The following is a 23974-nucleotide window of genomic DNA, read 5'->3' on the forward strand; positions in this document are numbered from 1 at the left end:
TTTATTTGACCTCTAGTACGGGAGATTTTAAATGTAATTCCTACTCGTCGAGCTTCTATTGTTGAATGGAGACATCTAACACTAATGATTGGTCTACTTAACCAATAATATTGATTAGTTGTAGTTCTTTTTGATTGTTTTCGATACCTATCCTTCATAATATCATCATATCCTTTGCGTAATGAGTTGAATTGGATGCTGAACTTTGTAGTGAATATGTCCCAATTCTTGGTCGTCCTCTTGAACCATGGTCGAGGGTTCTTTCCTCTGTAGTGCTCTTCAATCGTCTTTGGAATAGTCATATTGCGGAGATAGGGTTCATGTTTATTTTCCATATAGTACGAGGGTTGTCCTTTTAAATTAAAACTTAAATTACATTATTGCTTTTCAAAATATATCCCACCAAGATCTATACACTTTTGCATATGTTCAAACCAATTGGTAAAACAGTTATTCCAGTCTTCATTTGACACCTGCAAAATCGCTGTTTTAAAGGTTTCTTCTGGCGACTGGAATCGCTGCCCACGCATTGAATTCTTGATCTTTGGGAACGTGAAGACGTCGTTGGGTGTTATGTCGGGGCTATACGGTTGATGTATTAACAATTCGATGTTTTGAAACTCCAAAAACTCTATTGTCTTTTGGGCAGTGTGAGTACTTGCATTATCCTGATGTAGGATGATTTGCCGTTGTGTGTTGATGTGTCAGAGTTTCGCGATAACTTCTGGTAATCAAACGGTTATATACCAATCAGAAGGGACCCTTCTTCGATCTTCTAAGGCAATTGTTACAGATGACCAGATTTTGACACAAAAGTTGCGACCATTTTCTTTGACACACTTCGAGGACTGATCACTTTTGTTGGTTTTTTCTCATCGTGAAACACCCACACACACGAAAGATCTGACGACTGCGCTGGATGGGCCATGTTGAACGGATGTTGGAGACTGAAACACCAAAACATATAATGATGCAAACACCAGTAGGGAGAAGGTCAAAGGGAAGACCCAAACTTAGATACATGGAACAAGTGGAACAAGATCTGAAAACACTTAAGATTACGAACTGGAAAAACAAAGCAAGAAACAGAACAGAATGGCGGAAAATCCTAGAACAAGCGAGGACCCAGAAAGGGTTGTCGAGCTACTGATGATGATGATGGAACACCCACACAGCGGATTGGCGTTTATTTTCTGGTTCGTATGAGTAAATCCAAGATTCATCGCCACTAATAATACTACAAACGTTCCAATGTTTTTCAATACCAATTGACGCGAACCGCTTCTGTGAGCAAATGAGAGATCAAACGGGAAACCAACTTAGTAACACCCAGTTCTTCATGTAGGATCTTTTGGATCGAAGTCTTTGAAATGCCCAAAGACGCTTCTATCTCCCGGTATATTATATGGCGGTCATCCTTAATTAGCTGACGAACCGCATCAAAGTTTTACTGTGTGACTGCTGTTTTGGGTGGACCTAGCCTGGATTGGTCGCTGAGAATGGAGCGACCACGTTGAAATTCGCAATACCAGCGGCAAGTAGTTGACTGTTGTGATGCTTCATTCCCAAACAGAGAAACCATTTCAGCGAGACATTGCTGTTGGATAATCCTCTTCGAAACTTGTAAAAAGTTATTGCTCGAAAATGTTCTCGACAAAAATCCATTTTTCGACCGACTTGCTAATTCAAAAATTCACTGTATCTACGCGACTTGTTCTATCGCAATGAAACTCTCGATTTATGTCAAGAAAAGATTGAGGTTACATTTGTGTCGGAAGGTTTTATTGGTGGCGCCCTCTAAGCGACTGTATGCAAAACTAAAAAGACAAACCTCGTAATACAGAATAATTATGTTTGGCCCTCATTTTTACTCACCAGTTTCTCCTGGTGTCTCGTTTCGGGGTACTTTCTTTTGTTGATTCATCCTTTCTATGAACTTGATCATCATTTCCATGAACGTAATCATCACGAGTATGTCATCTGTGTTCGCTCTGTTACCTGCTTCTTATGGAGGACCGTTGTTCGTTGTTGTTCCATATTTCCATGCCATGTAGGACGTTACTGCAATGTCTGTAGTTGACTGGATGGGGTTCTTGGTCACGAAGAAGTGTGCATTATGTCGCTCGTCGGTTTCCAGAGCATTTTACACAGTTTGACAGAGCGTGGCATCTTCTGATCACTGAAAATTATAGCATACACAGTGGGGAGTTATGGAATAAATTCATTTTTTCGAGAATAGGCGATTTGGAAACAAATCCTGAAACAGATAGATTTTTATTTTCGAATTATAAATATATGGCATATATATCATACGAGTGACGTTATCAATCTGGGCGTGATGACGTAATCAATGATTTTTTAAAATGAGAATAGAGGTCGTGTGCTAGCTCATTTGAAAGTTTCTTCAATTCTCTATTCAGCATAGATATATAATACAAATATACTGAGCGCTTCAATACAGTCCCGCTCCCCCCAGTGCGACAGAGAAAACTGACGCAAAGCAGTCCCTGCATCTCTTTCTAATGGACCAGGCTTATCGACCACGTGACCTTCCCATTGGTCATTTAGTTCAGATGAACAACTAAAAATGCTATATGGACATGAACACTGGAGCATGTCTACAAGTCACAGTTCAAAAATCGAAGACAAAAGCGAGCTGAGGCGCTTCAAGAATATGAATTAGATATTGCCAGGTTAGTACGATAAGCTTATCCAACAGCTCTCGAAGGCATGATAGAAAACTTGGCTGTTCAAACATTTATTGATGGTCTCCGTGATCATGAAATGCAGAGAACACTACGATTAGCTCATCACAAGACGCTGATCGATGTCTTATCCGCCGCCTTCGAATATGAATTGGCTACCCAGGCTTCTGGCGTGTTAAGTAAAGTTATGAGTTGTAAGAGGATCCAGATGCCGATACCAGCATCCAGTTCCAGTCTTGACAATTTTCCAGGAGGAATGATCTCTTAAGGAGGGGTCAATGTTACACCCAATACCACTTTGCTACGCTACTGATCACTATTATAGCACTGCTACTGCATTCTAGACAGATTGATTTTACTATATATAAAGGAAATTCAATTGTAGAAAGTTAGTCTAATACATAAATTTGTAGCGTTAAGAAACTAAATGTTATAAATTAATTGTGTTTTTAGTGGTAATGTTAAAAGACTAAATGAATTAAAATAAGTTTTAGAAGACTTAAATAAATTAAAATAAACATTACATTAGTTTTAAAACCTTATCAATTTATAACAAATGTTGTTTAGATTTTCATAACTAGTAATTTTACCAATATTTAATGCAGCTTTTCTCTATCCGTTGCAATGTAGCTGTGTATCATTGTAATGTAAAGTAATAATATTATACCGTACCTGTGTCAGTGACCTACGCTGACATGCAAAATCTCAATAAAAAATGTTATTTTATTTGATATTTAAAACAAATTTAGTCAACTATAGAACAATTAACTAACGTCATGTATTTTTTTTTTCAGTATAACTGCATAGACTCTGGTATATTGAGTATATATGTTATGCACCCCTTCTGGAACTGGGTAGTAAAAGTAAGTATACTTGAAAAGCTTATTATAAGTAATTTTTTATTAATGAAAGTGGAAAATTACCATTCAGTAGCTAAAAATTTACCTAACTTAGTGTAGCAATTTTGAAATATATTCAATAAAATGTTCTGTGCCTCTTACTGCTTTGTATATAGTTGAAAAACTCTGACTTGCTTAAAAAGTTAGTCGCTTAATTATTTACTACATATATTTACTATTGTTCAAATCGCCAACCGAATCGTAGATTGATCGAGAGGACAATGAAATAAGAATCATTCAACACAAGTTTAAAAAGAACTTTAAGCTCAAAGCTCAATTTTCTTAACCTTCATCGGACTGGCCGGGGTCTATTTTGACCCCAGGTCACAATTTTTGGCTGTTACTTTATATATCTTAATTTTTAATCGAGGTATCAAGACGAATGGGTAAAGAGGTGGAATTGTTAACAACTGTTAAAAGGAGGAAAGCGTCATACCTGGGCCATGTGTTCCGTAATGATAAGTACAGTCTGCTACAGCTTATCGTGGAAGGCAAGATTGAAGGTAGAAGAGGTTTGGGCAGAAAAAAGAAATCCTGGCTGAGAAACTTGAGAGAATGGTTTCAAATACCAGAAGCTGCGAACATGATACATGCGGCACAAAACAGAGAAACCTATCGTTTGATGGTCGCCAACCTTCGGTAGAAGACGGCACATAAAGAAGAATTTTTAATCGGCAGTCTTTCATCTATCTGTAGTTTATATATTGTATTGATAAAAAATTATGCCTACAAGAACATTTAACGGTTAGATTAAATTTAAACTTCAATTTTATAGGCTGGGGTCTCCTAATACCCCGGTCAGTCTTTTATGTCATATAGAATGAATTCTAATAAAGTTGTAATAATGTGGGAATCCCATAGATTTTACGGATTAGTACCAACTATGAGTGTACTATCGTTTTATGTAAAGGTTTTACATGTTTAAATGGGTAATTCCCCGAGCTGCGATAAAATTTAACGAAATAATATAAATATATTGAGTTCCGGTGTTAGTTGGTTTCTTGTCGTATTTTTGAATAGTGCATAAAATTCTGAACATCAGTTACGTTTGGTCTTAACTAACCTATGGTCCTATATAGCCATAGGACGTTCCCTATTAGTGGGATGCGCCGTGTTGGGGATTAGAACTTATCCACCGAGTTTGTCATACATGGACTACTACTGGTGAGCTCAAACTCACAGTCACACATGACACACATCCACACAGGTGGATGAGATGCTGGAAGCGATAAATAAAAATTGGTGATTGCAATCACCAAAAAAAATCTACTGGTTGCATGTAGATTATTTAAAAACTACAAAAACATATTTCTAAGTAGATTTGCCAGGATTAAATTTTGCCCCGAAGAAATAATTACAGTCGTATTTAAAATCGTTACAATAATTGGATCAGATATGAGCAATGTGAGTTTGCTGTAGCAGAACAAAATCAAACAACTTGACATCGATTGAATTTTTATTTGGTTTAAAAATACATGGGTTATTTTTATCTTACAAGCGAGTACGAAGCAATGACTGACATTTTCTTTGGAATATAAAAGGTTTTAGTACAGGATGGTTTTTTAAACAACTACGTTTTCCTTTTTTAATTTAAAATACGGTAATATAGAAAACCATTTCAGTGTTAAACCGAAGTTCATCAAAAAAGAAAAGAAAATATTTGGAAATTAATGAATGAATGGCGAGAAAACAGGTGTGACAAAGATCATAAAAATTGTAAAGCTGACAAAATTGAAGGAAAATTAGTTGCAACAACGCATTATAATCACCGATACGTTGACCTAATGATGTCAACGTTTCGTTCGCTGAACGACAGATATATATGTATAAATGAGATTAGTCATGAAAATATGAAAATATTGGGGAATGAAAAAATGTGCAAATGTATTGAATGTAGCAGTTTGATTCCTTAATAAACTAAGAATTTAACGAATAACCGGCAGATACAGAATCAATAAAAGTTGTAACGAAATTTTTGCCTACCTCAGGGTAAGAATATGGGGGTAGAAAATTGGGGACTAAAACTATAGGGGCGAAGATAGGGCAAGCAAAATAATCGCTACTATGCGAACGGCACTCAGGGGGTTGTTGGAGAGCTGGGGTCGTGGATAAGTGAATGGCAAGGAGTTGAGATTGGGGTAGCTACCAAAATATGAAACAAAGGGGTTACTTACATAAATCTCCTGGACAAATGGTCAAAAAAAGACAAGAAGAAATACCTCTAGCTATTTAAAAGAGACGCCGCTTCGAGAAAACTTCCTGCTGGAGGAAAGAAAGTTTCTTCCTTCCTAAAAAGTAAACATACAAAAAGGTTAGGAGATTTTATAAAATAAAAACAAAAATGGATCAGAGAAACAAATCAAAACGTTTATTTTTGTCTCATGCAAACAGTTATCAACACATAAATGGTATAAAAAATATACTATATAAATAGTTGCCAAATACAGAATAAAAAAACTTACATGTGTCCGTTTACAAACTCCGTTTACAAAGGGGTTGGAGATACTACAAAAACTTACAAATATTACCGCACAGAGATTAACCTTTTTTTAAAACAAACAAATAAATATCGAAACAAATGAAGCTAGCTGTCATATGTTAGCATTAAATTAAAAAAAAAACAATTAAAATGACAACTAAGTTAAACCATAAAATTTACAATTTATTAATTATTACAAAATCCTTTTAAATTTTAACGAAAGCAATTATTAATAATTATCAAAAATAATGTCTGTCTTTACTTTAAAATTAATATGTTAAATATTACTTTGATTTCACTGTTTAGCACTTAACTTTCAAAAAAACTTGTTAACATCTATGGGACTCTATCTGGACATATTCTCCAACAGGGACAAAGCAAACCATTTCCATACTCAGGGACGAACAATCAAGAGATGTAGAATTATTTTCTGTGGAGGAAGCAAGCTGACAACGGGGACATCCTATATAATAATTTTCCAAATTTCTTCAGTGCCGGTTCACAAATCTTATGGTGATTACTATGTTCCAAACTGCCATATTGCAGAGAGTATTATCACCTTAACCGGTCTTAAGACATAACACAAAAAAAAAATCTTTCTACTCTGGCATCTCTTGCTTCACTCCATTGTAGCACGTCTGCTCTGCTTGGGGCTTAAATGTCGACCTCTCAATGCCTTACATTTTACAAATTTCAACGCAAAATAAATTTCCCTTTACGTATCACAGCTAGTTTTTGCCTACAAACTTAAAACAAACAATCTACCCTTTTTTGACCTCGTTCTTAGCAACGAACCAACAAAAAAACTTCTTGATTATTTACTTTTAAATTGGTTAACTGGAAATTTTTTACCTCACAATACATACAGAGAATAGGGGAATATTAATGTAAACAAAGACAAAAAAAATATTCTCAGTTAATACGTCTTAGAAAAACCGTATACCTGACTTGCAATATTATATTAGGGGACTCGAAACAACTTTTAAATATTCCAGTTTATTGCGTTTTAACGACGAAAGACAAAAACAGCTGAATACCAAAACTTGATATTTAGAATCTCAATTTAAAATGCCATAATATATTGATCGTTTTAAAATTCATTTGCAAACAGAAAAACGAAAATATTCCACCAAATTTAAAACGCTACAAAGTGTGTAAAATAGCAAATCGGGGAAGATACATCAGTACTCGATAAAATAAAGAAAGTAATCAGTTGAATGAGATTAGATTAGATTTGAAGAAAGTTTTAGAAGAAGCAGGAAAAAGTTTGTTTGTACAGAGTGAATTATAACTATTGGAACTTAGACTAGGGTTAGGCTATTTAGACCAAAATGTGTCCATTTGACCAATAAAATAATGAAAAGATACAATTTTTGTATTTAGAATTTTTTTTGTTTGCTAATTATTTCACTGTACATTTAAATATTGTTACCAAAATCGACACAAAGGCATAACTTTGGACAAGGAGTATTATTTTCTTTATTATTTTATATTTAGTTACTTTGATTGGAAAAGATGATGAAAACATGTGCTCTTTCTTCATCATCATCATCATCCAGCCTCAAGAGTCCACTGCTGAACATAGGCCTCTTCCTCATGTTTCCAACCCCGTCTATCTTGCGCCGCTCTCATCCAGTTTTTATTGAGTCTTCTTAAATCGTCAGTCCATCTTGTAGGTGGTCGACCGACGCTTCTCTTGTCTTCCCTTGGCCTCCATTCCAATAACCTCTTTGTCCATCGCCCATCTGTCATCCTGGCTATGTGTCCTGCCCATCTCCATTTTAGTCTGGCTATCTTCTCAATGATGTCAGTCACTCCGGTTCTTCTCCTGATGTATTCGTTGGTTATTCTGTCTCGCAGAGTTATTCCTAACATGGACCGCTCCATTCTTCTCTGCGTGACTCTCAGTTTGGTAGCTGCTGCTTTTGTTAAGGTAAGTGTTTCTGCTCCGTACGTCAAGACTGGAAGGACGCACTGATCAAATACCTTTCTCTTTAGGCATGTAGGCAGCTCACTTTTAAAAGTTTCTCTCAGTTTTCCAAATGCTGCCCACCCAAGGCCGATTCTTCTCTTCAGTTCATGAGTCTGGTTATCCCTGCCAATCATAATTTCATGTCCCAGGTATTTATATCTATCTACGAGTTCTATTTCTGTTCCACCAATACTGATGTTCTGGTTGGGTACCAAATTGGTCATGATTTTTGTTTTCGAGATATTTATATTTAAACCTACACTTTCTGTAGCCACAACGAGTTCCTGTACCATCTCTCTTGCCATACCTAGATCTTCAGCTATTATAAGTATATCATAGGCGAAACGTAAGTTGTTTAGATATTCTCCATCTATTTTTATTCCCTTTGTCATCCAATCCAAATTCTTAAAAGCATGTTCTAGCACCGTATTAAAAAGTTTAGGTGACATTGGGTCTCCTTGTCTAATCCCCCGTTCTATTTTTATGCGATTACTGTTAGTATGTAATCTGACAGTGGTTGTTGCCTGCAGGTATATTTTGTATAATAATTTAGTATATCTATAATCTAGCCTGCATTCTTTAAGCGCCTGTAATATTTTGTGTGAAAATCGATAAATATTAGAGCTAGAGGTTTATTGTATTCCACTGCTTTCTCTATTAGGGTTTTTATACTTTGTAGATGGTCATTTGTTCCGTAACTTTTTCGGAATCCTGCCTGTTCCCTTGGTTGATAAGTCTCTAATTTTCTTTCCATTCTCTTAACTAGTATTCGCGTAAACAACTTATATATATGGCTGAGAAGGCTAATCGGTCTGTAATTCTCTAAATTTGCTTTATCTCCTGCTTTGTGTAATAGAATCATAGTAGCGTTGTTCCAGTCTGTTGGAATATTGGCTCTGTGAAGGCAGATATTGAAAAGTTGTTTAATTTTTTCAAGTAATACATCCCCTCCAATTTTTAGTGCTTCTGATACTATTCCATCTTCACCCGGGGTTCGATTATTTTTCATTTTCTTCAGGGCTTCTTTGATTTCTGATTTTGTTATATCGGGCATTAAATCTGATCCTTGGTTTAATACCCCAGTTTTTAGTGTAATTGGAGGTTCCGTATTGTTATCTTTTTTTCTTGATCTATATAACTCTGTGTAGAACTCTTCGACTATTCTTAATAATTCATCTCTGTTCGTTGTTTCTTCTCCAGTGCTGTTTCTCAGTTTGTTAATTTCTATTTTCCCCTTTTGTACTCTCCTCTTCAAGGTTTATTAAAGGAAATTATTAGTTTTTGTGCAAAATACTTCTAATGGTATTTCCGATACTGTTTTACTGGACGTAAAAGAAAACAAAAGTGGTTTATGCAGGATGGAGGTCTACCTCATTTCCCATTATTTGTTAGAAATCATGTTAATGACACATCTCAACGATGGATTGGCAAAGGAAGTCATTTTGAACGGCCACCAAGAAGTCCTGAGTATAATCCGATTGAATTTTATTTCTTGGGGACATATGAAGTTCTTAGTAATACAGGTTATAAAAATGTAATTTATTTCTTTATGTTACTATTTTCACAAATGAAGATCTTAATATAAATGTACAGGAAGTTCGGAAAATACTTGAAAACCTGAAGAACAGAAAAGCAGCAGGTGAAGACGGGATACCAAACGAATTACTGAAATATTGTGGAGCAGCAATGCCAGAACAATTAACAACATTTATTAATACAATTATAAAACACAATAAAATACCGGAAGAATGGAGAACGAGCGAACTAATTCTACTATTCGAAAAAGGAGATAAAAAACAACCAGAAAACTACAGAAGTATTAACTTGTTAAATACTACGGTAAAACTTACAACTTAAATTTTACAAGGGCTAATAAATCAGAGGATAAGTTTATCAGATGAACAACAGGGTTTTCATAGTGGAAGATCGTGTACAGATGCAATATTCGTTATAAAGCATATTACTGAGAAATCACTAGAGTATAATAGACCAGCATTTCTGTATCTGATTGACCTAAAGAAAGCGTTTGACAGAGTGAGACTCAAAGATGAATTCCATCTTCTGTATAATAGAGAAGTTCCCCTAAATATTATAAAACCTATCGAAAACATCTACCAAAACAACAAAATGGAAGTCAGAATAGATGGACAACTTACAGAACCTATAGAAATAGGCAGCCGAATAAGACAAGGGGATTCTTTGAACCCCATGCTCTTCAATTTGATCATGGAAGAAATCATAAAAAGCGTTAACAAAGGAAGAAGATACAGAATGGGAAACAAAGAAATAAAAATACTCAGTTACGCAGACGACGCAATATTGATAGCCCAAGATGAAGATAGTCTGCAAAGACTGGTCCACAGATTTAACATAAGAGCAAAATAATTTAATATGACAATCTCATCTCAGAAAACTAAAACAATAGTAATCAGCAAAGAACCATCCTGATGTAAAATAGAAATTGATGACATAAAACGTAAAACGGCAGAGATGAGAGTACTGAGAAGAATTACAGGAAATACGCTGAGAGATCAAAAGAGAAGTGAAGACAGAAGAAAATGTAACGTACAGTGTATAACTGAATGGATGCAAAATAGAGAAAAAGAAATGGAATAACCATATAAGCAGAATGGGGGAGACCGTGTCGTCTAAATAGCAAGAGTTAAGTCACCAATCGGCACAAGAAGTATCGGAGGACCGCGCAAAAGATGGAGTGACAACCTTCCATAGGGGTATTAGTCCGCCAATGAACAAGCAGAATTGCTTATAAAGAGGAAGAAGATGTTACTATTTTATAGACTATATATAGATAGCTGTGAATGCTCCACGTCACAATCAAAGTTTTAAATGTTAAAACGTTAAATTATTTGTTTGTTTGTGTTATATTTTACATTTTAAAGTCGTATTATCTGTTGATAAGAAGCTGTTGAAAAGAAGATCGTTTTATAACGTTGCAAACATTACAAAATATACTTCGAACTGCAGTTTAAATAAAAAAAACTGCTGCAAGATGTTCACCATAAATTAAGGTGTAAAACCACCATAAATTACCGCACTATAAGAAGAAAACTTAAAGAAACTGGTCACAAGTCATGTGTACCAATAAAAGTTCTCAGAATCCAGAGACACCATTGCGTAGCGCGAAAAGTGTTTGGTCGAGAACATCAAAATTGGAATGATAACCAGTGGAGTTAAATTCTTTTCACGGGCGAGAGCCGTTTCTGTGTAAATTCTATCCACCGACGATAGGGAAAGATTGTATCGACGTCAAGAAGAACAAAACGCACCTTTTCATGTTACTACTACTGTACCATTTGGTGGAGGTTCAATTATAGTGTGGGACAGTATATGTTTGGGTGCACCAACAATGTTAGTGGTGATTGATGGTGGAGCATTAACAGCAGATAGGTATATCAGGGATATTCTCCAAAACCATGTGGTATCTTTTGCCCTATATTTTGGAGACAATTTCATTTTAATGCAAATTAATACGCGCCCACACGTCGCGGTCGTCCACTGTGTAAGAGACGTTTTATTACAAGTTGGTATAACAATAATGAATTGGTCAGCGTGTTCCCCAGACCTGAACCTGATAGAGCATGTGTATGACATGCTAGGCACGAGACTTAGGCACGAATTTCTGTTATAACAGGTTAAACCCGGTACAACTTTTATATTTTTCGTTTCATTTCATTAACTTCGTTCATGAAATTATGCAAATGTTTATATTTGAGCTTATAAATGACAAAACAAATTTAAAGCACTTTTGTAGGTTATCGAACCAATCTACACCTGATATGTCCAAACTTCACGGTAAACGTTGACTATTATTTCCTACTTAGAACCATTCGATGCAAATAAACAATAGTTTGAATATACAAGGTCAAATGTACAATTACAATGAATTTAATTGTCCTAAAATTATAACAACACACGTATAGAACTAATTATATAATTTAGATAACTGCACTATGTACTGACGCGACGTCATATATCTAATAATATTCGAAATACTATCGCAAACTATAGTATCGAAACGTACGAAAAATGGATAGTCTAACCCATTCTTTTTAATCTTTATTTTAAACGTGAATTAAAGTAGCACATATGAAATTATTTCTAATATTACTTTGTCTACATTCTACGTCATTCCCAATTGTCTTTGTATTGTGATTGTGTCAGGTCAAGTTTCTGATACATACGCCATTATTGGTCTTATAGTCCGTCTAGAAAGTATCCGGAAAAAAGAAAGCAAAATTATAATTTTACGGTATTTATTTCTATCACTTGAAGTATGAAATTTCAACAAATAATTCATCTCATTTACTTATACAACCTCCATTTAAATCTAAACACTTAACTAAATGTCCAAGTACACCCGCAACTAGGTCAAGGCCATAATTTTCGGTAATGGTGTTCCAGGCCTATAAACCTTCTTTATCTCGTGGCGCTGCTCGTTCCACTTCAATCTTTTTCCCTTATGTTTTCAATGGGGCTAAGATCTGGAGATGCTGCTGGCCACGGAATTGTTGCCAATTCGTGTTCTTGCATCCAAGCTTGAGTATAAATAAGCAGAAGTATGGCATCTTGCATTATCTTGCTGAAAACGCCACCCCTCTCGATATAAAACATGAGCCATTTCAAGAAGAAAACCATTTAGGATGTCACAATATTTCGCACTATCAACAGTGCCATTAACTATACATAGAGGTGTAGCACCAGGCTGAGATATTGCTCCCCAAACCATTATTTTAGTGGGAAATTTGGAAATTTGAACGGTAACATTTTCTCTTGATAGGACTTTTAGATGATTTGCATCAAGCTGGAAACAACTTTCATCAGATATAAAGACATTATTAAAATTATCTTCTCGAAAACGTTGACAAAAATCTATTCTTCGTTGCCTTTGCAGAGGTGTCATCGTAGGGATTTTTTTGGATTCCTTGATATGTAGCCTTGCTTTTTAGGCACACTTTTATTCTTCGTTGATTTCCAAATCTGTTCGCTAATCTTCGAAACACTAGGCGCGGATTTTGTCGTCCTAAAGCCACTAAAGCATTTAAATTGTTTCCGCGAATCTTACGCGGTCTACCCGAAACTGTTCTATGTCTCATATCTATGCCATTTTTTATCCTCTTTATTGTCTCATAGACTGAATTTTTTTCGAGTTCAGTCAATTGCATCAATTTTGTAACGTTTGGACACCCTTTCTATACAAATATTCCACCACTTTTCTTTTTTCTCTTTGCGACATTATTTCACAAATCTTAAGTCTGTTTACAAACAACAATATTTGACAGATGGTGTTGTCATGCGATTTTGTCCATAACCTGCTATCGGCACAACTTACTTGATGCATTACTTTTGTCTTAAAATGTTACAAAAAGGAAATCTATTAAAATTAGGAAAAATATAAAATTCCGGATACTTTCTAGACAGACTATATATCAGATCTTGCAAATTTTTTGTCTTTCGCAGAAATACCAGAGTAAAATAAAACTTTCACCTACAACGGTAAATTTTGGGGGTTTTTTAACTATAATCTTCAGTGGCAGATACACAGGGGGAAATGGGGACATCCCCCCTCCCAAGAAGGTCCAAAATTAAAGAAAACCTATTATGTAGTTGTCTTTGGCTGGTGTTTCATTTTAAGTTCACCCGCCCCACAAGGCAAATGTCTAGATACGCCACTGATACCCTTATAACTTCAATCTATGCAGATTCTTTTAATACGGAATAAGTGGATGATCTAAATCTCAGGACTATTTCTGGACCAAAGTATGAATCCATGGAGTTGATAACAGATTTCTCAAAAAAAAACACTAAATCGTCAAAATCAGAATTCGACTTGATACCCTCGCGATGTAAATGGGATTCCTTTGATATCTTATACAACCATATAAGGCAATGACGCACCCAAGCATCGTAGCGGGATTGTTAGTAGTTACGTCGCTTGTACCGGGACAAATCTCTGGGTACCACCTCACTGGCTGGTTGTCAGACCAAGACTGAATTCGAATTCAACGGGAATGCTTATTATCACGCATCGATGATCTCTCCCCGGTAAAAATTTTCCCAGCTGGCTTTAGACTTCTACTTAGTTGGCTATTGGATTCCGCTTCTCGATTTTTGTCACTGTAAATAAACAATTGGATTATGTTTATTCCTCTCGAAGATTTTGAGATGCAATTCGTGATTCCTTCTCGAAGATTAGTATTGGTTAACTCATTGCAGCTCTACAAAATCTATATACCTAATGAGAGAAAATCAGGAGTAAAAATAGGAAAATATCAGGGATGAATTCTCAGTGAACGAACTTATTAGACAAGGATGTTGCTTATCGTGAACATTGTTCAAAATCTATGTTGCAGCAGCTTTAAAACAATGATGCAGAATGTATATTGGACCGACATGCGCTAATAGGGCTGACATACAAAAAGGAGAAATGACACAATGAGTCATAAAAAGACTGAACTATTTCACTCGAGAAAAATGCATCAAATCTATACAGTTATGGTGATTTCTTAATAAATTTTGTAAAAATTTAGAAAATACTAGTTTGTTATGTTTTATGTTGAAATTATATAGTAGAAAGACGGTATTACATCTAATTTCAATGCAGGGCATCCGCCAGCCGCTTATATGTATTTCAACCTCATTAGGTATCATCACAGCGACATAGAATTATTTTTATAATTATTGTATTTTGACGGAAGAGATTTAATTTCGATTCAGAGCCTCTGCATATGTCGCTCTGATGATACCTAATGAGATTGAAAAACATATAAGCACCGGGCGGATGCCCTGCATTGAAATTAAATCTAATACCGTGTTTCTGTTTTAGTTCTTTACTCGGTTTTGAGTACTAGAAACTAAATTCACTAAGAATTTTTTCCGTAATGAACGGTATGTGGAATGCAAATTATTAATTTCCTTGTCGACTAATTTATTCATCTGTCTGCTTTGCAAGTTTTAGAAAGCACAGTAGTAAAAATTTGAATTTAGTTTCACCAAGTAGGAAATCTTAGGATTTCTAGTGTTGAAATTATATTATTCAATGTAACAAATAACGTTTTTTTTTTAGTACTGCCCACGTTTCATAGCTCCAAATTTACTCACATTTACTGGATTTCTGTTTACGGTGATCATGTACCTAAATTTTGCTCTACTCGATTATAACTTTTATGCTTCGGACTCAGATCGTCCTGATGTAGAACCACTTGGGAACTGGACGTTCTGGGCAGCTGCCATATTACTATTTGTAGCTTACACTTTAGGTATGTAAAAAATTTAATTTTTCTTTTCGTTTCAATTCGTTTCGAATTTTTAGTGTTTGTATGTAGTAGTAGAGGTGAATGTGAAAAATCACGCCGTGATCAGTAACTGTGATTTTTAAATAACTATTATTTTAAACGCTGACCGTGATCACCGTCCTTTTATATAGATGCAGTAACAGGTAGTCACATAATCATAACCTAAACAACACGATCTCGATCATTCTGTTATATGTTTTTACGTTTTTATGTATTGTGTAATCTATCATTATTTATTTCACTTTGTAATAACTTTCGTATAGTGTGCTAATCTCGATCTTACAATTTGTTGTAGATGGTATAGATGGAAAGCAAGCTAGGAGAACGGGTACCAGTGGTCCTCTAGGCGAATTATTCGACCATGGTTTAGACTCATACACAGCTGGCCTAATTCCTGCAGCCATGTACTCTATTTTCGGTCGTGGCGAAAGATATAGTTTAGTTCCTTTTAGAATGTTTTTTACCATGTGGAATGTGATGATGAATTTTTATATGACACATTTCGAAAAGTACAATACTGGGGTGATGTTCTTACCCTGGGGATATGATTTCTCTATGTGGGGGACAATAATAACATTCCTTATAGCCGGGGTAAGTTTTTAATAAATATATTGTAATAAGATAAATAAGTAGATGTAATCAATTGATAATAAATGAAAATTTATTTATGGATAAACTATATATGCAGTCTTGTCTACGTAAGTACTTAGCTTACAAAAGAAAAGAAAATTTTGGTAAACTGGCGATTTATTTTTCAACATTGTCTCCTTCTAGCTCGATACACTTTATCTATCGATGCTTCAACTTCTTTAACCCGTCTGAAAAATACCTTTTCTCCAGGTCTGCAGTATAGGCCTCCGTGGCATCCTCATTCGACTCAAGTTTTTGCCCGGCGAGTGACTTTTAAGTTTGGAAACAAAAAGAAATCTCACGGAGCCAAATCTGGAGAAAATGGTGGATGGGTTTGTAGCCCAATTGAGCCGGTGCGTTGTCATGGTGGAAGAGCACATTTTCTTTGTCAAATGGGCCGTTTTTCCTTTAATTCGGTATCTTCCCCTATAATCCGTCCCCTATATATAGTAGAGTCCTGTGACCGTTTTGTCCTTCTCCAGGTAGTCGATGTAGGGTCCGGGTGAATCGCAGAAAACGGTAGTCATCACCTTTCCGGCCGATACGACAGTCTCCACCTTCTTCAGAGCACGTTCACCTTGTGAGGTTCACAGCGTCTCTTTTTGGTGGGGGAGAGAAGGAGTGAGTCAATGTGCTAGAGGGAGACAAATGGAGCAACCGCAAGAGATCTTGTCGTCATACTCGTCCGCTATACTCGGTCTATGTTAACATATAAGTCTATGGTCCGGAGTGCGTACACCATCGCGCCGACAGCTTTCTCGTTAAACCGATTTTTGACGGTGGCCACAGCATCAAAGCGCGCTTTGATTTTTCAGCGCGATTTTGCTTTCAAAACTAAGCATGTCATCCGCTCGCTACAAGTCCGATTCGCTTGAAATTTTGAGATTAGGCGTCATCGGGCGGTGTGGCTATGTACTTATTGGACCGCCGCGCCGTCGTAAATTATTTTCAAATATATACCCCATCTAATTGTTTTGTATAGTGTCTTTTTGGGCTTTTTTATACTATTCCTTTTAAGATTTCTACACTCGAGATTCTTCGTATTATGTGATTCTCATCTCATGGAGGTTAGTTTTGTAAGATTTTACCTCAAGCTTTCTTATATTCCATTAATTTTCCTCTACCGAAACATGATGATTCGCAAGTTATAACAATTCTTTGTGGTCTTGGAATATTTTGAAAGTATTTGCTTCGATGCTAATACAGAATTGGTACATGCGAGATCTATAAATGAGGAGGTTTACCTGGATATGAATATTACCTGAATATGGCAAACAGTGGTGTCTCATTTTGTTGCGTTACACCTTATTAAAAAGTTGTTTAATATGTTGAAATAGTGTTAACCTCGTCGATTTCTTCTTCAATTGATTCTATAAATCTAACTTACCGTGTATTACATATAATTTATTTGTACAAGTGGTTATTTATTAAAAAAATAAACATGCTGTTATGAGTCACATACCCCTGATTGCGGCCCTGTGCCTTAGAGAAGTTCTACAAGTAGCTCCGTCGCCGAACTCCGATAAAGAGGTGACCTGTGAGCATTTAGGACTTTCCGGTAGTTCAGCCGTCCCTCCACCCGCTGTTTCGAGTGAACTCGTTCTCATTATATAAGCCAGCAGGGGCGTGCTCTGAAATTAGTATTTGCGATTCTACGATAATTAATAATGTAATTAGTAATTGTGATATTTTTAATGAAGTTAGTTTTTGAGTTAAATAAAGTTTAACACAGAACAACGCAACAAGATTATCTAAACTACGTGCCTTCCTTTCAGATATTTGGATCAGAAATCTGGCAATTCCGATTTGGCAGTGTAACAGCTGGCAACATATTTGAGCTGACTCTCTATATTTCTTCACTCATATCGAATGTACCTGTAATATCTTATAATATTTATATATCTTACAAGAACAAAACTGGCAAGATGAGACCATTTTCAGATGCCATTAGACCACTCTTGCCTGTGGGATCATTCTTTCTAATATCACTAGTGTGGATCCTCTACTCCCCTGGTAACATTGTGGAAAGAGATCCGAGAGCCTTGTTTTTCCTCTTGGGGACGGTGTTCTCGAATATTTCGGTAAGTATTTTAAATTTAACTAATGTCGAATGTCCTAAAATTCATGCATGATTTGAATTTAGCGCCATTAGCACCAATGACTTTCTATACATAAGAACGAAGTGTTGAAAATTGAAAATTTGGTTATTGGTGATTTTTGCACAAAATATTTATGATTTTCCAATAGCACACCCAGAGAAACGATTCGGAGTTTTATGAAGGCGGAATAATAAGTATTAACACTTAAATCTCATCTCTAACGAATATTTAATTAAGATTTAAACATACGCATTGATTTTGTATGGTTTATAAAAAGTTTCATAAGTTTCCAGGTATCACCAATTTAAAACCTAGAAAAACTGGAAAATTTTCCATAGTGTTGTTTTTTTTTTGTCGAAAATATACTCTCTCTCTCTTAACGCCGACAATTCTCTTATGCAATCGCGGGCATCTATCATCTGAATTTCCTAGTACCCGTTAATGATCGAAACACCCTCGATAAAGTGCAATCAAATTCGACCATTCTTAGGAAATATAAATGCGGTGCAAATTCGTTTATGTGTGCAAGAAACGTCAAGAAAATCAAACCCATGGTACTGTACAAATAAAACTAAAATATCCAATGTGATATTGCTTTAAACAATTAGCAGCTTTTAAGATCTGTTTTTAATACTCAGTTCAACTTTAAACTTGTATGTGCTAGATTTTTTCTGCTTGGCGAGTAATAGGCGAGAGTTTTTTTACCGTGGTATTACTGTTGTTTTATAACGAGTATGGCGGAAAAAGGAAACGCTTCTCTATCAAAGAAAAAATGGATATAATTAACGAAAATGAAAAAGTGGCACAAATACCAAGTAGTTGACCGAAAAATTTAAATTTATATTGCTACAAAATAAAGAAGAGGTCAGAAATTGATTTCAAGTGGGTGATAATGCTGACCAAAAAATAAAATTTCCTAAAATCGAGAGACTTGCTGTGGATCAAGCTCTGTTCAATTGGTTTTGTAAGGCTCGAAACATGAACGAACTTACCAATATCTGGACGTTTAATTCAAACCAAACCTCTCAAAGGTGCGCAAAGTCTAAGACTCAATGACTTCAAATGGTTGGTTAGAAATATTTTGTCGTCGACACGATATTACTTTTAAAACAATATAAAACAATAGGTGGTAAATCCGCTCATCTTAATGTCGAAAACGTGAAAACTTTCAAAGGAAAGCTGTTTGCTATTTTAAAAGATTATGTCCCAAGAGATGCGTTTAATGCAGACGAGATGTGTCTCTCCTATCGTACGTTCCAAATAAGAACATATGCATTGAAAAATGACAAGTGTCCTGAAAAAAAAACTGCAAAACAACGAATTACAATTTTGTTCTGTGCAAATGTGGAAGATGAAAAAGAGGAACCAGTTATAAAAGGCAAAAGCAGAAATCCTCGATGTTTTAAGGCTGCACACATCGATAAGTTGCCTCTTGAATGGGTCTCTAACAAAAAGGGATGGATGACAGCAGACATTATGACAACATGGTTCCACAAATTTGACACGAAGCTGAAAAAGTAGAATAGAAAAGTGGTATTGTTTCTGAATAATGCTTTGGTCTTTCGCTTCAATTTTAATACTGAGACACACCTCGGCTGTGATGTCACGAATACGAGATGAGACTTGCAGATCCAGAGGTGCTCAACATATATGCTTGTAGCTTTTTGTTAAGTATCTGTTATTTAAAATTGCTTTTAGCTTAGATATTGAGCAGTGTTTCTGATGGTTTTAGAAGGATTTAGAAAATGTTAACAACCAAGACCGTTTAAACTACAGTATACTCCCTCTATAACGAACACGGTTATTACGAGGTTTCGCTTATAACGAGGTACATTAGATGTCCCGTGAAATTTCTATTGAACTATAACCCTCTATAGAGAGCAAACGAGAATCTACTGTAGTTCAATATTTGAGATTATTCTTCCAGAAGCTTCCATTTTCTTATTACTTTTATATTATAAAATATTACAATAACAGTTTTGATGTAACCGTGTATGATTTATTATGTAACCGTGTAAAAGCGAGTATTACTAATATATACTGCGCGTCATTAAAAAGATAGAATTTTTTAAGAATGTTTCAATAATTTAAAGTTAATACAATTTATTTTATTGTAACTAAACTCCCACAATGTAAACCAGTTTTAGGCACCGCCACTGGGTGCCGACAGGTCAATTAAGGTAATAAATTCGCAGAATTGATATCAGTTTTACAACATCGGAGAATGCACGTGTTATCTGTGCGTTGTTTTGCTTGGAATATGGCTGTTCTGTTTTTCAAAAATCTGTCATTAGTGTACATTTGTTCAAATGTACTTCAATCGTTTAATTTGTTTGCTTCTCCAATTTTTAAATTTAAAACTATGGCTGAGAGATTTGGTAGATCTGTTCAGATTATTAATTGTATTTATAATGGAATGAATCGAAGAGAAGTGGCCAGACAGCTTCGAGTCCGTCGTTGTATGGTCCAAAAAACATACCAACGATTCGTAGAGACTGGATCTTACGAACGACGACCAGGATCAAGCGCGAGAAGAATCACAACAGCCAGAGAAGACCGTTCTTTACAACGCACTTCATTGCAAAATCGGTTCTGTACGGCTAAAGAAATCAAAAACCGTTTTTAAAATGCTAACGGGTGGACATTAAGCACTTCTACAGTGAGAAGAAGGTTGAGGAAATTTGGTTTAAGGGCTCACTGCCCAGCAACAGGACCTTTGTTAAGAGCAGCACATCAACAACGCCGACTTGAGTTTGCTAGAGATCACGAGTATTGGACATGTTTTGGTGATGCATTTCGTTCGAAAGCCGTACTGATCTCGTGTTTATTGATAGAGGAGCGTTGAATGCTGGGTTTGTGGGCGTAAACTTTATTTTCATGCAAGACAACGCGCGGCTACACGTAGTCAGGATGGTAATGCAATACCTGGAAATGTCGGTTTGACAAAAATGAATTGGCCGACTCAAAGCCCAGATTTGAATCCGATTGAGCATGTTTGGGACCAACTCAAACGAAGAGTAATGCCTGCACAATATAAATCGTGAGCAGCTTCGATTGGCGCTCATGGAAGAATGGAAATCTTTTCCTCAAAACAACATCCAGAATTTGATCAATGTCAATGTCAAGGCTAATGAGGAGCGTAATTCAAAATAGAGGTGCTAATACAGAATATTAAAAACCACGAATTTATTGTAATTTTTATAAAGAAAACAAAAAAATTTAAAATTTTCCCTTAAAATTTTGGGAAAAATTTTTTTTTTACTATTGTTATTTAAGAAATGGTTGCATACTGCTTTAGAACATATTCTTAAATATTACACAAACATCTAATGACAATAAATTTTTTTAGGGTTCGTAAAAATTGAAAAATTTTAAAAACATTTTAAATGGCTTCTTTTTAATGACGCGCAGTGTAGTAGTAGAAAAAAAATTTTCTGTTCTTATGGTCTTATAGATATATAAAATAACATAGTTTTATTTTGTTTTAGTGTCGATTGATCGTGGCTCAAATGAGCAATACAACCTGTGATGCATTTAATTTACTGCTGGTCCCTACGTCGTTCGTAGTGTCAGTGTCTCTTTTAACCCAATGGGCAAATCTGGAGTTGATGCTTCTATATTTATTGTGTATATTTACTTCCGTAGCTCATATACATTACGGAACTTGTGTGGTAAGTTATACGTGTTGAATAAGGAGTAGGTAAATTGAAAATAAATACAGTATAACCTGCCACATCCGGATCAATGGGGCGATCGACCGATCCGGATATAAAAAAATCCGGATATCAAGACTATTTAAAAATATGTAGCTGTAAATGGCTTGAAATTTTTACAATGCATAGTTTATAGCGTTTTAGGCATTTAATATGAGGACTAAAATACAATACATCCATACATTACATAGATAAGAAAGGTAAATAAAACCTAAACATTATAGAGTTCTCAAGCTGTATTTCTGTTCTTATAAACAAAAATTAAACGTTCATAAACTTAGTACATACATGCTATATGCTCCATACTAAAAAGAAAAGGTTACACAACTTGGTTTTTGAAAAAATTGGTTATTTTCTGCTGCTTTCCACACTGTACATGTTTTTTTGAAGCCATGTCTCTCATCCTTTTTAAGAGCATCACGTCACTTGCGCAAGTATCTTCTTGACTTAGCACAGCAGAGACTCGAACGACTTGAATGCTTCGGAGTGGCTCATTACGACCGGATTTTTGTCAGTGCTTTCACCCACTTCGTTGTCTCGAGTTTATATCATCATTCGTTCTGTTCGTCTGCACTCAACCACTTGTTAACATCGTCTTCCTTTCATTTTTTCGCATCCCGGCAGGTTCTTTACCAGTTCAACGATCTCTTCTTGGTTGAAAGTTTCATTGGTACCTTCCTCTAGTTTTTCTCCCGTCCACTCATCAGATGTTTTGTGGTCTAATCCTTTCCTCCATGACCTTACCATTGTTGTTGGTTTTATGTCATCCCATGCTTGTGCCACCCACATCACCACATCCAATCTGTCCACTTTTTTTAGAGTTTCTGTAACTTTTTCTCGTTCATCCATTCCAGCAATCAATGCCGTCAGTAACTTTCGTCGATAGACGCGTTTTATAGATTCTATAACACCTTGGTCCATAGGCTGACAGAAGGATCTCACATTTGGGGGCAAAAAAGACACTTTATTTCGCCTTTTATCTTTTAGTTCTTCTGAGTCGTGATGAGAGGGTGCCTTGTCCAACACCATGACTGCCTTTCTCGGTAGATTATTTTTTGCTAAATTTTTTTCAACCTCTTTGGTGCAAATTGATTGTGAAACCACTCTTTGAATAGGAGACTGTTCATCCAAGCACTCTTTTGATGACGATACCAAACTGACAGGGAAGAAAACTCTCTAAAGTTTTTAAAAGCCCTAGGTTTTTTTGACTTTCCGATAAATCCTAGAGGGATTTTGTGAGATCCTGTGGCGTTCTGCAGACTAAAATTGTCACTCTTTCCTTTTTCTTCTTGAATCCTTGTGCACTGTCTTCTTGTTTTGAGGCCAGAGTCTAGGTCGGCAGCATTTTATAATTGGGGCCTATTTCGTCACAATGTAAAGTTGGTCTCCGGTAATTCCTTCTTCTTCTAGTAAGCTGTGCAAGATCGTTTTGAAGATTTCGACAACTTTTGGGATAGCAGACAGTTTCTCACCACATATCTGTAGCTTCCGCACACCGTACCGATTTATCCAACTCTCCAACCATCCTTCACTTGCCTTGAAATCATTATCACCTTCAATTTCTTTGTTGAAGTGTAAGGCTTTTTCTTTTAATATATACCCTGAGATTGGTGATCCCTGTTCCCTCCTTTGGGTGAACGAAAGGTACAAACAATCATTGATATGGTTGTTAGGGGCGTTTTTCTTCATTTTCAGTTTGTTTATCCCAGTTGTTGAAGCCCGCGATGAGCACCATTTTTCAATTTTGTTCTAGATTTTTTCCGGTCACTCACAGTGCTAGTCCCTACACCCATCTAAACAGCAATCTTCTTAGTCGTTTCACCAGCATCTAGCCTTTTCAACGCACGAAACTTTTCTTCCATTGTTACAACATTTTTCTTTCTTTTCTCGGCCATATTACCACAAAAACGATGGACAAACAACAAACAAACAACGTAGGTACTCAATGCCAAGTAGGTACGAATCTTAAAAATTTCACGCCAAACTTACTCGGAGTAAGTCAAAACGGTAGAGAGTCATTCAAGGTCTCATACCACGCTAGAATTACACCCATTCGTAGAGAACTTCATATAGTCGGTTCGCTATATTTACGCGGGTTTCGGATTAAAAATTTTATTGTAAGTACCCAGTTTTAATTACCTGCTCTTTGGGGAAATATCAACTG

General features: G+C 35.8%; 1 protein-coding gene across 1 annotated transcript in view; it reads left to right on the plus strand.

Annotated features, from left to right (window-relative positions):
• Positions 1-23974, plus strand: part of LOC140434183 (ethanolaminephosphotransferase 1) — a 38660-nt gene that overhangs the window by 12428 nt on the left and 2258 nt on the right. Inside the window, exons 2-6 of the mRNA XM_072522255.1 lie at positions 3500-3568; positions 15140-15332; positions 15664-15959; positions 17774-18079; positions 21586-21768. Of these exons, the coding sequence (XP_072378356.1) occupies positions 3500-3568; positions 15140-15332; positions 15664-15959; positions 17774-18079; positions 21586-21768 (1047 nt within the window). The remainder of the gene's footprint in view (positions 1-3499; positions 3569-15139; positions 15333-15663; positions 15960-17773; positions 18080-21585; positions 21769-23974) is intronic.

The sequence above is a fragment of the Diabrotica undecimpunctata genome, chromosome 2, assembly GCF_040954645.1.
Source record: "Diabrotica undecimpunctata isolate CICGRU chromosome 2, icDiaUnde3, whole genome shotgun sequence".
Taxonomy (NCBI): Eukaryota; Metazoa; Arthropoda; class Insecta; order Coleoptera; family Chrysomelidae; genus Diabrotica; species Diabrotica undecimpunctata.